The 15,295-nt window shown below is 39.8% G+C and overlaps 1 protein-coding gene across 6 annotated transcripts; it reads right to left on the bottom strand.

The window, feature by feature from the left end:
* Window positions 1–1,050: 1,050 nt before the first annotated feature.
* On the bottom strand, window positions 1,051–15,141 carry LOC306824684 (DENN domain-containing protein 3-like). Of its 6 annotated transcripts, none has more exons than XM_079344915.1 (28): window positions 14,967–15,141; window positions 12,781–12,942; window positions 11,975–12,167; window positions 11,762–11,827; window positions 11,433–11,551; window positions 11,125–11,249; window positions 10,724–10,835; window positions 10,316–10,435; window positions 10,111–10,209; window positions 9,689–9,808; window positions 8,850–8,965; window positions 8,573–8,728; window positions 8,357–8,453; window positions 8,172–8,275; window positions 7,815–7,966; window positions 7,508–7,667; window positions 7,117–7,312; window positions 6,369–6,537; window positions 5,365–5,624; window positions 5,095–5,265; window positions 4,647–4,776; window positions 4,260–4,367; window positions 3,279–3,418; window positions 2,804–2,961; window positions 2,548–2,684; window positions 2,180–2,298; window positions 1,720–1,857; window positions 1,051–1,377 (listed from the first exon to the last, which is right to left on the bottom strand). In XM_079344915.1, the coding sequence occupies exons 2-28, from the start codon at window positions 12,862–12,864 to the stop codon at window positions 1,171–1,173; spliced, it is 3,756 nt and encodes a 1,251-aa protein (XP_079201041.1). In that variant the 5' UTR covers window positions 12,865–12,942; window positions 14,967–15,141; the 3' UTR covers window positions 1,051–1,170. The 6 variants fall into 6 exon arrangements, with proteins under 6 accessions (XP_079201041.1, XP_079201046.1, XP_079201042.1 ...); XM_079344920.1 differs by having other exon boundaries at window positions 11,433–11,548; XM_079344916.1 differs by having other exon boundaries at window positions 12,781–12,939.
* Between the last annotated feature and the right edge of the window lie 154 nt (window positions 15,142–15,295).

Here is a 15,295-nt window from a genome sequence, read left to right as displayed (position 1 = left end):
AACCCCCCAAACATCAAGGAATAACTTTGATCTGATTTAAGCACCACCGTTTCTCTCTCTCTTTGTGTGTGTGTGTGTGTGTGTGTGTGTGTGTGTGTGTGTGTGTGTCCAAAGGTGTTCTGGGTTTTTTCAGCTGAACCTACACATTGAAAACTTTTCATTTTCTAAAAATAAGAATCACATAGCAATATTCTCTCTAGGATACTAAAACAGGAGTGTTCACCCTGGTTAAGGTAACAAACTAAGCCTCATTGAAAAGGAAAGGACATCAACAAACAGAGAAACATCTGAAAATGTTTATTATCAAAGCTTCTCACAAAACATGATGACTACAATATTTGAAATCTTAAATCACTTCTGTTGACACCTAGACTAAATCACATTTATACAACAAAAATATGACATCATTATCAAGGGCCAGTGTCAGGAACATGCATATAATGATGAAAGGCTCTGGTGTTCCATAAATGTGGAAATGTTTATCATCTGAGCTACCAGATAGATTATTTCATTACCATTCAAAGATGGTTACAGCCTCAATGAGAATTATGTCATTGTCACATACAAATACTGTATACCCATAATGTCTCGTTTTTGTCCTTTTAAGATGCACCTCTATGTAATGGAGGTGATGATTCCACTTGCCATCTCTTGGGTTATTTTACTAATCAGTTCTGTAAATATTGTTATTATGCATCACTTTGCATCGCCCTCTGCTGGGGCCCGTGCAGACTTGAGCGGTGCAGCCCGTGTATCTTTCCCAGTGTGCCCCATGCTGTCCCCGTGGTAAGTTTGTTTTACTGAGCTCCGTTAAAAATACAATTAAATAAGTTTGTTTATCCTGATGAAAGTCATAATTTTCCACCTAAAATGTTTGAGAGACTTTATAAAATGGTTGTGGAATTTTTCTGTTATCATTTTGTTGTGTTTTCATTCATTTATGTTCACAATGCTTTGATATTTATCTCAGTGGTGTAGCTGCCTGTTAGTTGGCTCAACTGTTTTTCTGTGTTGTGTTTTAGCAATTGGAGTACAAGTGGCTGTGAGAGATTTGTTTCTTTAATCACCAGATTAAACGGCTGTTGATGCAAAAAGTTGCAGTGTTTGCCTGGTATATCACAACGCAAGAGAGTACACAACCGCTACATCTGCATCACATGTATGTCGTCTCTACTCAACTTTCCAGATAGCAATCTTTCCATCGCGACAAGCAGAGCCGCTCAGGACGTAGCGATCCTCAGTCGAGCAGAGCGTCTGGATGCTGTCTGAATGGGCCTGGAGCTCCTTTGTAACACTTTGGGTCTCCGAGTCAATCACCAGAACCTGACTTGTCAGCTGACCTCCAGCACCGTTCCCACCACGACAGCCCACCCACATCTGAGGGGAGGAAAAAACACCCAGTAAAAACACTCCTCTGCTAACAATGATAGAAGAGTGAAACAAAAGGAGAAGGTAAACAAAAGAAGCAACACACAAAAAAACTGTGTAAGTGAGAGAATTAACCTAAATATTATCCCATGGCACAGCATGTAAAAAAAAAAGAATCTTTAGTACGTCATATATAGAGGTTGCCTCAGAATCGTAATATACAATATTTATCTGTTGTAATTTCTTAAAAATGTCACATTTCAATTGAGCTCATTCAAACATGATGTTCTCAAATAGCAACGTCTCCTTCGAGTCTCAATGTGCCATCAGTACTCGTGTTTTTAAGTTTACCTGGTCCTTGACTCGAATCATACAGGTGACACCTGGACAGTCTGGCAGGGAGATCTTCTTAAAGGGACTCCTGCGGTTGTTAGTTTGCCAGAGACACAGCTCGCCAGAGTCTGCAAAGCCCGTCCACAGTTCACCTCGCTGGAACAAAAAAGCATGTTCGCTAAAAGAATAGTGGCCCTGAAATTTAACCACAACAAGTAAATGTTCATGTATACCAAAACTAAGATCTTTGGTAACCAAATGATGATAATGAGGAGACATCTGCATAACCAATCTCGGAAGAAAACAGTAGTCTATTTATATACATAGAAACATGTTTGAACAACAAATTAAACTTTGAGATGTCTAACTCATTGTATAACACTGTCTCTAGAACATGTTGATTGCCTGCTTTCATATCATTTTGGATACTAATTGACTTGAGCGACTTTAATTAGTAGTGGAACAGCTACAAATTTACCTCTGGAATGAAAACGAAAGAGCTGAAACTACTGGGCATGCTCTGGAGGTCATCAGGAATTTCCAGCCTTCTTTGAGGAGTCCCACTCTTTTTCAGTTCCACAATGCTGTCACCACAGCCTGAACACAGATACTTATGTTCACTATTTTAAAATCAGCTTTTTCTGGTACGTTGTATTTAGAAGAAATTGGCACGTGTTATTTCTTATAGTAGGAAGTTAAAAACCACAGTGACAGACAGAGAACCAGGTACATGCAGCCAGTGAGCAGCAACATACGCTTTCCATGGAGAACAATGAAACAACTACTTCATAAGGAAGTGGTTTAAAGAATTTAGCCAAAACAACGGAAGACAACTGTTGCACTTACAGCACCACAGCATACCATCGTAGATCTGAATGGAGGAGAGAAAGTCACAGCTGAGCTGGAGGTGTCGCTTCACTTTGAGACTGGCTGCCTCCCACTGCAGAATCGTCCCATCACTGCTGCATGAGTACGACTGCTGACTGGGAGAGAAGGTTTTAATTGAGAAAGATGATTGACTCGCACATCCTTTCACAGTGCATTCACACTGTTACACATTTAATCCCACGTAGCTGACAAACAGTAAAAATCAAGTCTCCACCTGTTGTGTTGAGCTCTGTTTTCCGCTGTGAGTCCAGTCACTTCATGTCTGTGTTCAGTCAGCTGTTTGTTGCATGACATGCTGTGAGTGTCGATGATATAGATCACGGAGTCCTGAGAGCCAATCCACACCTGGCCGTCCATTCCCAGCATGCAGTTCTACACAGCACAAGATGCACATGTTATCTTGATTAAGGATATAGGAGGCTTACTGAATCAAAGTCTTGTGATATTGTGAGACTCTTGTTAGAATCCAACGAGGTACTGCCTCTTGTATTCTAGGTACTTTTCTTGCTCGTCTAAACTGAGAGGCTAAGTACCCACATTGCAACTCCAGAGCTGCCAGTTTAGTCACAGCTATGCCTCCGGTGTCTAATGTAATGTGAAGCATCTACAATGCAGGCAAGTAATGCAGCAGTGTACAAGTAGACCTGAGAATCTAACTGCAGAAACAGAGTAAAGCTCGATGTCCTTACAAGATGCGACTGTCCGACCTCGATGCAGTCCTGCAGCATGGACCAGCTCGCTGCATCAAATACAACTAGTCTGCCCCCGCTGAGAGCGACCCACAACTTCGGGTTCGTCCCACCCTTGGAGTCATGGCCGGTCAACTGACCTGGAGAAACAAAGAGGAAGAAAAAAGGGAGATTAGAGGACCGGTGAAATGTGAGAGCTGACACAACCACATAAGTCAAGCAAGAAGGACAACACAGCGCGGAATAAAATAATAAAATAAAAACATCTCTACCTCTTGGATTTTTCCCCACTGTCCTACACACATTATAAATAGCTTATTGATTCATCACACTCTAGATCAGGGCATAGTTTAGCTTCTATCAGGATGTGTTGCCTCTTTCATTTCTTTGAACACTGTTATCCATTCAAACCACATCAGCAGACCTTACATGTTTTTGTTCAGACCCATGGTGTAAACAAATCACACACTAACACGTCGCTGTTACGATCCGTGCTACTAAACAGCACATCAGGTGATGTGGACACGTATGACTGGAGCTTCTGTTCCCATACAAACATTTACAAAGTGAGAAATCACGGTTCAGATTTTAACTGATCCTCGTGGCACAGGAACACATTTGTTTGCCGTTTCATATTTTTCGTTACTGTGACCTTCAGTCGAGCATTAGAAGACTATAACTTGGTACAACATGACTTAATTTCACAGTTTGTGCCTTGTGACCTTAAAATTAGGTTGACAACAGGCATGCAGCTCCACAGTCAATCAATCAGAGAGAAGAAAGCCTAAAGAAAATGTAAAGCACATGATGATGCGTCTGCTCAGACAGGGTTCTGTTGTGTGAACACTGATTACCATTACTCACACATAAACTGATTATCAACACACAGATCTTCTTTGATGGTTAAAGTACAGTTTGTATATGAACACATAGACATACTGTATTAAGTGTTAAAGAGGAACATAGAGAGTGAGAGAGTACCTGGTGTGTAAAGCAGCACATGTACAGTCTGAGGCTCAGCCAGGCCCAGTGACGGGTTGATCTTGTGTTTCAGAGTCTCTGAGGTAGTGTTAGACACCCTCATGGGGGCTAATCGGAGGAAAATAAGATCTTACATCAAAAATGAGATGATATTAAGTTAAATAGAAAATTATCTGAGAGCTTTCTGAGAACTGATTATTTATTATAAAGCCAAAAAATGACAAACAGTAGTTGGGTCCAAGTAAATGTGTTTTGCTTTAAATTGTTGTTTGGTAAACAATGATCTTGGACCGTTAGATATTTAGATTTCTGTACAATTTTCTAGCACTTTCAGAAAAGATTTTTTATAACAACAAAATAATCGTTGGTTCAAAAGTGAGCCCTCACCGTCCTGTTTGATCTGATCCAAGTAAGCCAGCTTTGAGGCAGCAATGACCGACCTTTGAGTCTGCAGGGAGCCCACGACAGCATCCATTAAGAGGACATTGGTCAGGGCTTGAGTCATGTAGTGAGGGTCCTCAAAAGAAAAGATATCAACCGCATGTGAGAGGGAAAGTGAAATGACAAAATAACTCACAAAGATCAAAGTCACTTTGACACTGATCATGTTAAGAAATCATGCAACATTTGTCGAAGCAGGAAAGACCTCTACACTTGCTCCCTCCGTCTTTAATTCAAATTAAGTGAAATATTCTCGATGGGGTGCGTTTGGTTTAAACTCTGGTTCTTTTCGAAGTTGTTTTTTACCTAACGAACCCATGAGACACATGCCTGGAGCGAAATGTGGTAGAGCCAGCTAAAGTACATTAGGATCTCTGAGCAGACTTTGTTGCACCTTGTGTTGGTCGGCCATCTTGCGTCCGGCCCACATCTCCTTTACGACTAGGTTCCAGAGTTCAGCCTCTGTCTTCAAGTTGGCCTCAAACACCTCAGGCCTGCTGGAGGTCTGGATGCGAAGGGAAGGAATACGAACGAGTAGAACAGGAGCTGTGGAAATCTTCACCTCCTTTACGGAGAAAGGAGAGTTATCCATTATTGTTCATTTGAGATGAAACTTCAGCGTTATTTAATACGATTTCAACTAAAACAACTTTGGGACTCTGACCTGGATGTCTCGGAAATTTGTGATTTCCAGAAATCCGGGTTTTCCCTCTGTAAGCAAGAACAGACGCTTCGGTGTCATGGCAATTTTACCAACACCATGAGAGGTCTTGACACACGACGACAACTTGTACACACACTCGCTATAGCCAAGATGATCTATGACCTCAGAGGGCAAGTTGACGTCTTGTGACTCTGCTTCCATGTCCTTCCAGAAGGTGTAGAAGTGTTTGAAGAGCTCATGGTCCACATGCTTTGGCTGGCCTGGTAAAGAAACGTATATTACTATGAAATACAAGCAGACACACAAACAAGACACACTGAGACACATAAAAGTTGTAAAAATGTGCATAAAAACACTGATCTAAAATAGATCAGAAAAGTAAGAACATTTCTTGATGTGTTACTAAATAGGCATCTTTCATGAAACAACCTAATTTTTCTTTCGTTTGCTTTTAGTCTTGGTTCACGTTTATGAAAATGTTTACAAAGATTAAGAGATACATTGTGATGCATTTACAAAGACATACTGTAAATAATCACCAACACTAACATGAAATCAGGTCAGATTTGACTGACCATAAATAGGAAAAAAAAAATTGATTTTGCTATGAATCTGTAACCTTAACTTAAACAATTTGGTTGCACCAATAAAAAACCTGCACTGAAGAGCGTATGCTGTACACACTGTACTACACACATACAGATTATTAAAGGGCTGCAACAAATCATCTGAATCTGCTTGATGCTGTAATGTCTGCAAGTGAGAATAATCATTTTAAATTCTTCATGTAATGCTGTTAGAGAAGGAAATTATGGTGTCCACTAAGTCAGTGTACAACTAATGAAGAGGTATGTAGAAAAAAAACAAAAAAAAAGTTTTTTTTAAATTTGGGTAAAAAAATAAAATATGGCCTAGGTTTTTGTAAGGCTCTATACGATCAAAAACTACAATACCAGATCTCAGTCAAGACTGAAATACACATCAGCTGTCCTGTCCTCACTTACCATTACTGAGAGCATCAAACAGACGGTGTATTGTTGCAGTATCCTTTATGATGCCACACTCCTGCACACAGCGCACAAACTCTTCCTGGTGCAGATTCCTTCGGGGAAGCTTAAACTCCTTGACACGGTCATCAGGCTGCACTGACTGCTTCTCGTTCTCTGTCTTCACCTGAAAAACAACGTTCACATCCATCATTGTCGTCATCATCATCATCATCATCATCATCAACTACGGCTGACTTAGCAGCAGTGGAGGCTGCTCAATAGAGGGTGCCACCCAACCACTCCCCACGGAGAATGACAGACAGATTGTTAGTTACACTTAGTTTAAAAAACGGAGGAAAATGTATACCGTCATCTGCAATAAAAATTTAAAAAAATGTTGATTTAAACTAAATGCTGACGTGTTTCCATTCTTGGGCCTCCATTGGCTCTCATTACAATTTGCACATGTCCATTCACACCACTTTAATACAAAAAATAAGAGCATCGAGAGGGGCAGTAAAAATGCGCCCAGAAACGCATGACTCAGTCACCATTTAAAAGTAGGCTGCAAAGGTATACGTCCAATGACCTGATGCATGAAGAGAAAGGCAGAGCATATTTTAGGTTTGTCTCCTGATTTCGGAGATCTATGCCTAAGTAAAAGGGGAAATTGGACCCCTTGGAAAACATTGCACCAGCTGCTACTGCTTGCCCCATCACCCAACACACTTTAATTTGGACAGGCATTATGTTTTGAACTGACCTTGAGGATGAGTCTCTTGAGCTCAGGTCTTTTATCGGCTTGATGTCTCTCGTCTTTGTGCAGTGAGTCCACCAGCCATGTGACCAGCTGTGTGGGGAAGATGGCGGTGTCCGTCTTGTAGAGGTTCTGGAAGTCACTCAAGGCGTCGAGCCGCCGAGAACACAGTGTGTTGATGAAACCACGCAGGTAGTAGAATCTGCGGATTGTAAACAATTATACTCAAGCCTTTGATTCATTTTCTTAAAAGGGAAAAATTTAAATCTGCAAACAGAGGACTGAAGGGAAGAAAACCCAGATAATTGAAAATAATACCATCAGATGCTAACAGAAATGTGGTGTAGAGAGGATGCACTAAGAATGAAGAGAGAAGCCAAGGGAAACAGCAGACTACCTGGCCAGGAGAGAAGGATTCTCATTTTGGGCAGAGAAAATGGTCTTGCCAAGCTGCTGGATCAGTTCACCATAGTAATTTTGGATGGAGGGAACGGACAGGGAGGCTGGGAAATCTGGTAGCTTAAACATCGTTACAGGCTTAGGAGGAGTTCTCAGGGCTAAAAAACAGAAAGGGCAAAGATAAATATACACGGAGGACGATGGAAAAAAAGGACAAAATGGGAAAGAAAGTGAAATATAATATTTTCAACTAAATCTTGACATATAGCTCCTCTGTCACACTCAAACTTTCCCTCCAGTCTCACCAGTCTCAGACATGATTGTTTGATCATCTTGAAGGTTAGGGAGGCTCATCCCCAGTCTCTTCGTAAGATGTCTCTCTGTGAAGGAGCTTCTTCTACGAGCCTGAATCTCCTGCATGGTGGGTCTGCGTGGGACTTCAACCAGAGCCTTCATCCTAGTGAACACATGAACGATTTATTGGATTGTCTGGGTACTTCTGAAGCTGAAAAAGAATATGAGAAATGTATACCACTTGTCTTTTTTTAAGGCTATAAGGAGTGTTGCTTTTTATGTATTGAGTTGTACCATGAGTTCAAAACATCAGGATATCAGGAGGACAGAAAAATACATTTATGAATATTGCTATTTAATTAAGTTACCTCTTCATCTCAGAACGAATGCTGAGTTCCATTCGAGCAAAGTCGTCCATTTTCCGGTTCAGGCGATCTTTGAGGAAGGAATGAAAAATGTGCGTCTCCAACACCTGCAACACAGCCACGGTAATTTGAACAATTCTCTAAAACAGGTAAATCAACTTGTTTTTCATTGTGAAATTAGTGTGTACCTTCTTGTAAAACAGCTGTTCAGACGGCTCTCTGTATTTCAGGAAATCTTCACTGTTAAAAACTCGATGTTCATAGTTCAGATGACTGCCAACATCCCTGTTGAATACACAGAAGTATAGTGTCAATATAGCGTATGTATAGAAGTATAGTGTATAATGTCAGAGCGGTTTCCATGAGAACAATCCCATTAGATGCATGTAAAACAAAAACAGAACCTGAATATGTTGACTATCAGTTCCAGTGTGAACCTCTGGATGTCGTGGTTGAGGTTATGTTGCCACGCTCTTCTCATGGCTCGCTGCTCACTGATGTCTGTACAGCTCGTGCTGCTGCACTGATGCAGGTCAAAATGAATCTGCAGGGACTGACACCTGTAGAAACACAGCCATAACGTGCAAACACTTGAACAGAAACTGGTTCATTTATTTTTGCCAAGTTTGTACAAAATAAGCATACTGAATCAGAAAAGCTGTCAATGTGCACAGTGAGTACCTCTGTATGAAGCACTCCGCAGCAGCCTGGGGGATCTCTGGCAGACCAAGAGTCTCAGAATGAGAAGTGGAGACACTTCCATTATCAATGTTTATTAGGATCAGATCATCGATTTCCTGGAAGTACAAAGATATTTAATGATTTAAATGTTCTCCTCTTGTTTGATCACTGTCTGATACATTCCTGATGTAAGACTAACAAGCTAATGACCTGACTAACAAGTAATCAAAGTTACATTTGATGTAAAGTGTTAAATGGATCAGTGACTTCAATTTTGTCAAGCAATATGTAATTGTGCTGCTGATTCATTAAGTATTTAAACAATGAAAACAAGCTGATATAGATATAAGATATAACTGATTCTACCCGACATACAAAGCCTCCAAATTTTTCCAATAAGCTCACAGAGCAGAAATACGGTAAAACTAGGATAAATGTTGGAGACGCGTCTAAAAAAATGGAGAGAGGACAGAGAAAGTTTTCAAGACTGATGGAGAGCTGGCTAAACACTGAAGCTTCAGTGTCCAGGATATGACAGGTCACATGCGCATTGGCACTGAGGAGGAAGGAGTCGGAGGACACATCTTTGAGTTTTAAATTTAGACTGCAGTACACATATTAATGTCAGAGTCCTTTAAGACAGTACAAAGTGCGACCTCATTCACTGTTTTTATAATAATTTAAAAATTAGAGATGGAGAATGAAAGAAAAAGTAACCCAGCATTCAATTCACTTAATTATACTTCATCCAAACGCCTTCTTCCATACACTACAATCTTTAATGAAAAATATTCCCCTCTGTGTTTGTTTTTAACTCTTTTTGGTGTTTTTAAACTCACATCAGCAACTTCTTGAAAATGGCTAAGATGGCAGCCCATTAGGAAGGCAGTCGGAGCCATAAGGAAGTCCATCATGCTTCTGGCCAGCACAGGAACATAGGGCTGCTGCCAAGACAATGGCTAAAAAAAGATATGTGAGGTAGTTAGTAAAATGATTTAATAAAAGGAGTAAAATATGGACTGCTTAATGAAGAGTTATAAAAGAGCCCAAATCTAAGGATACTTTCTTGATAATTTGTTATTTGTAAAAATTAAAGCACATCTATCCGTCTATATGTCTATCAACATTTAAAAATGTCAATCATTTTCATGGGAAAAAAAATATATGTGATTTTAATTTTTATCAGAGTTGACTTAAATTCAAGATAAACCATAATTATATCAAGCACCATTTTGCTCTTTGCAGACATTATTTCACTAACTTGCAAAAACAGCAACAAGCTCTCTCCCACCAGCGTGAGTTTTGCCCAGTCAGCAGAAAACAAAACCACCTGCTGCTCCTGCAGGAGACAAGACATCACCTACAGAGACAGAGACCAAAAACCAAGACAAGAAAAGAGAACTGAAAGTTAATGTGAGTCTCCCTCTGTTTCGACAACATTAACACAACCAGTGTGTGTGTAATACCTGAAGAAGTTGCTGTGGTTGGAAGCAGAGGAAAGGCAGATGGAGGTCTAAATCTATAGCTGTGTGATCTTTGTCTTCTCTGGACGGTAACACAATGGTCAGAGGGCGCAGGGTAAACATCTGTGAAATATACAAAGTATTCAAAGTTTGCTCTGGCTGCGATCATACTTAAAGGACAAATGTAAATTGATACTAGCACACAAACACAAGTATGATTCTCTTATTGTACTACTGCATACTGTATGATATACAACACTGTTGTTTCAAGTCAATCAATAACGTCTTGCTAAAGATTGAACAAATGTTTTCATTTCCAGGAGAAATGCTTAAAAAAATGCTTGCAAAAACTGTCCACATAAACTCTATGCGAGTCTTTAAATATAGTTCAAGTCCACACAAAACACACACCAGATGTAGAGTTCCAGGAGGGGGGATAGGCACCAATGCCAGTTTAGCTGCAAACTCTCTTACTCGCTCCTCCATGTCTGCTAAACGACAAGATCTCAGCTGTATCAACAGACTGAGGAAGACACAAAGAATATGAATTTAAGACAAATCAGTGGAAACTCTTCACGATAAAACTTACAAAAATAATGATAAAGACCGTATTAATTGTCTTTTTTATTTAAAAACAATTTCACTGAATTAGTCAATGTTGCAGCTTAAACACACTCTTGACAGGAACATCTTAGAAAACTGGAAATAAACTGGACATAAGTAAACAGCACGTCTTCATACAGTAATTTGCTTTATGATAAAGTAAATCAATTCAAAAGCCGTGCAGTTTGCTGTGGCACCCTGTTTCTCACCATGACAGGCAGTCTTTGAGTGCTGTAAAGTAAGGATACTTGGATATCACACAGATACTGTAAGCTGAGAAAAGCTTAGAGAATTTAGAGGACCCAGCTCTGTTCTGGAAGACAGAGGACCCGTCCTGTAAAACAAACAACAGATAAGTCATTTGGTTTGATCTGAGTTATTGTTAGTCCTGGTTGGTTCAGTTGCCAGTTAGTATGGCAGCTGTATGTTGTATACAGGTTTATGATCTGGCTGCAGCAGTAGAACAGGTTCTGGATTAAAGCAAACTGTGTGGAGGTGCGAGAGATATTCCGTGTACCAGTATTGGTCGGTAACACTGCATTACAACTCCGTGAGTCTTGTTGCCAAAGACGTCAGTGAAAACCAAGAAGTGGAATTGTTCATCTTCTTGTTTGTTGGTTACCCTGAGACCACCTGCTAAAAACAAATAAATATTAGAACATGTTGAACATGTATATGCACATCAAAACGTCACAAATAAACAGGTTGATGAATGACCATATATTGAAACGCTGATGTATATTTTAATGGTGGATATATAAGACAGGGGGATTTGTTTTAGATGTGTACTTTTCTTGCTCTATGTGCTTATAATGCATACACGAGTGTTTTGACACTGATTTATACCTGGGAAGCAGAGTTGAGGTAAAGCCATGAGGTCGATGTCTTTAGGGACACCGATATCTTCACTTCCTACCATGAAAAAGAAAAATGACTAATGACAGCGTAGGCTAATTAAGACCAGGGACAAATCAGACACCTTGAGGACAGCAGCCTATTGTTGGCCGCACAACAGTTTTTCATTTGAGGACATGTGGAGAAAACCAGACGAGCAGATACCTAAGCTTGAAGAAGTTGCTGCAGCTGAAGTAGGTTTTTCCCTCTTCTTCCTGAGAAAGGAGCGTCTCCTCTTCCCTTTCGGCCTCAATGATTCGCTCTCAGCTTGAGGTCGGCTGAAGAAGGGAGGCGCCAAGACATGCAGTACCTCTGGTTCCAACAGGAGCAGCTCTGAAGTTCCATTATCGTTAATGGTCTGAAACAAAAACAGTAAAAGAAGGATTAGAGCACTGTACTTATTTTACGTTTGAAACAAGGAATATTCATTAACATCACTCAGTCCACATCATTGTTATACTATATATTCCTGTGTACATGGCAAAAAAGGAGAACTTTTCTTAAATGAAAATTCATTGATTGTGAAGTTTTCAAAACTCATTTCACAAATATTTATTTTGATGTCATTTAAAAAGAACAATTATTCCATGATTAAGGTTGCCTTTTAAGGTTAGACTCTGCTTTTCATTCATTTAAACACTATTTTAATTTGAACTTTTAGGCATTCTGACAGGCCACTGATGGTAATTTCTCATTTTCATTTTTGCTTTTTGATTGACCCGTTCGTGGATCTAATCCCAGTAGAAACTAACCTTTAATAAAAGGGATCATCATTAATAAACATTGAGCTAACAGACATTACCCATACTGAAAAAAAATATATAAAAATTACCAGACTGACTATAAGGAATACATTTGTAATTAGGGTGCTTCATAAGAGGGCAGTTATGACCTGGGGCTGCACACAAATCACTTAAAAATGACAATATCACAACCATTGTTCAGCTGAAAGTAAATCTGACAGTTAATACCTGGTAAACATCTCTGAGTTTTTCACTCGATGCTCCAACCACCACGCAGGCTTCCAGCAGGACAGGAGGCAGATGGTCGGCCATCACCAGCACCAGACCAGGACTTGGTATGACCAGGAGAACTGGGCGTAGGGCCACCTCAGACCTGTTGAATAAAAGCTGCTGAAAACAGAGCAGAACGAGGAGGGCAGTTAGTAAGAGAATAATCACATTCACATTTGTATCAGCTGGTCTTTTAATAATGTGGGCTGTTGTCTCAATCATCTTTAAAGAACTATCACTATTCTCATCAACAGCTTCTAACAACCAAGTCAGACATTTTCCTTCACAGGATCGTTTTCAGACTCAGACTACAGAAATGAATTCTGCTGTATTTATTACGCTTACAAGCAACAATCTGATTCCGACTTTTTTTTCCACAACATGACAGATGACACGCAGTAATTATATCCAGTCTTTCTTAAGTCGCACTGCATTGTGTCTTTTAGGAAATACGTCTGCTTTTTGTTCATCTCACCAAGGCTTGAGTTTGAAGAAGATCTTACTTAACTGCTTACCTTGGCATATTTATCGCCTCAAGCTGATCTGCACAGAATGGTTTCATGTGCCCAGTAAACAAGGTATTCTGAAATGTTACGGTTTATGTGTTTACAGTTTCATTTTACTGTTACATTGTTTTAAACTGTTTACCCATACGTGTTGTTTAAATGTTGCAATGTTCCCTCAATAAGGAGTTTAAATAACTTCACATCCAATCAGCAGTCTGAATGTCCAGCTAAATCAGCTAATAACCACTAAATGAGCAGATCCCATGACCATCCCTTCATTAACCATCCGAGGATTCTTTAAACCATTATATAATCCTTGAAACAGGAAACAAATCCTCATCAAAGAAATAAATGTATTTTTAGATGCTATGTTTAAAGGTCGTATATCTAATAATTAGATCACAGTGAAATTCATGCCATGAACACAACAATCAGACTTCTATATCATCCAGAACTTAAGTGGTAAGGTTTGCAATGGAATCATGGAACACAGGACGTGATGGAAAACTGTCCATTATACCAATGGGTGCTATACACATGAGGTTTGCCTTGATGTTGAGAGTGGTGTGAGAGCTGTATCTCAGACATGGGAATGATTTACATTTTTGGGCCATTCTTCAATTCAATTAAAAAAAAAAACCAAAAAAAAACCATTATATGTCCTTAAGTGGCAATTCAAAGAGCAGTAAATGAACAACAGTGCAGCTATACTAAAACATCTAATAAATAGAACAGGTTTTGGACGTGGGTCCATCAGAAAAGATTCAGGGACCCATAACAAAGAGTCAAGAACTCATAAGAATCACGAAACATCATCAGTAGTGAACTTAAGAGTCACGGGCTGTTTCAGCCTTTTAAAACTAGACACCCTCATCAAAGGTGGCCAGCTACAGGGTGATCAAAACTAAGCTTGTGTCTCATGCCCAATTATGAGAATTGCCAAGTTGTTTAAATGTTGCAGCTCATGGGACTATACAAAGAAGGCGACGTCCTCCTCCCTGAATCAAGCCAAGAGCTGGCCGCATACCTTGTGTATTTAACTTCTGTGTAATGTGATCTTACCAAACAGGAAAATCATGCTGAAATAGACGAGCCTTCACACCGAAGAGATGAGAAGAGTATTTGTCATTTCTCCACCACCTACCTACCTCACCTACAGTACATCACTCTTTTACTTTCAAGTGATTGAGTGGCTGTTTTTAATCTCCTGTTTTGACGTTTGTTTGTTTTTTTACTATGTAGCGCAGTACTTCCCCTCAAAAAGTGAAAGTAAGTATTTGAAAAGCTTTTCAAAAAGTTAAATGCCCTGCTATTCAATGAGTGTAACGCGTTAATTTCAAACCCCTGACTGTTATGACTCTTCTATTTCTGCGCGTGCCTCCGAGCCATTATTTCATTAAATATCACTCCATCACACAATGAGCGTATAGCAAAGTTGAAGTGAGTTAAACTTGTTTTTAAACTTACTTAGACATATTTGTTTTATTGCCTATAGAAGCATGTGATAATGTCACAAGCTGCACAGGTGAGATGATGCTTTTCACAGCCCGCCTCTCTAAGTTCAAACACAAACTCTAAGAACTTAGTCGATAAAATAAACTATTCTCAACATCTAGACTTAATTTTCAATTGACTCACCTCTTCACAGACCACCGTGCGACTCCTCAATCATCCCCCTCCGCTTTCATGATAGCAGGCGGCACTTTATGACTCAATCTGGCCAGAAGCCTTGAAACTGGCGTTACTGAATGGCACGAGGTCATCTCGTTGAGTATTTACAGACTGTCACATTGCTTGTTTCCTGTGTGTGTGTGTGTGTGTGTGTGTGTGTGTGTGTGTGTGTGTGTGTGTGTGTGTGTGTGTGTGTGTGTGTGTGTGTGTGTCGCATGTCAAGTCTTCGGCTGTTTTGATTGTTGTAACACACCATACTGGCCTCAAGGTGGTGCGAGTGCTAAGAATTAAACATT

Source organism: Symphodus melops (genome assembly GCF_947650265.1).
Source record: "Symphodus melops genome assembly, chromosome: 5".
NCBI classification, from domain to species: Eukaryota; Metazoa; Chordata; class Actinopteri; order Labriformes; family Labridae; genus Symphodus; species Symphodus melops.
Note: the sequence above shows the minus strand (reverse complement) of the source record. Positions and strands in the feature narration are given on the sequence as shown.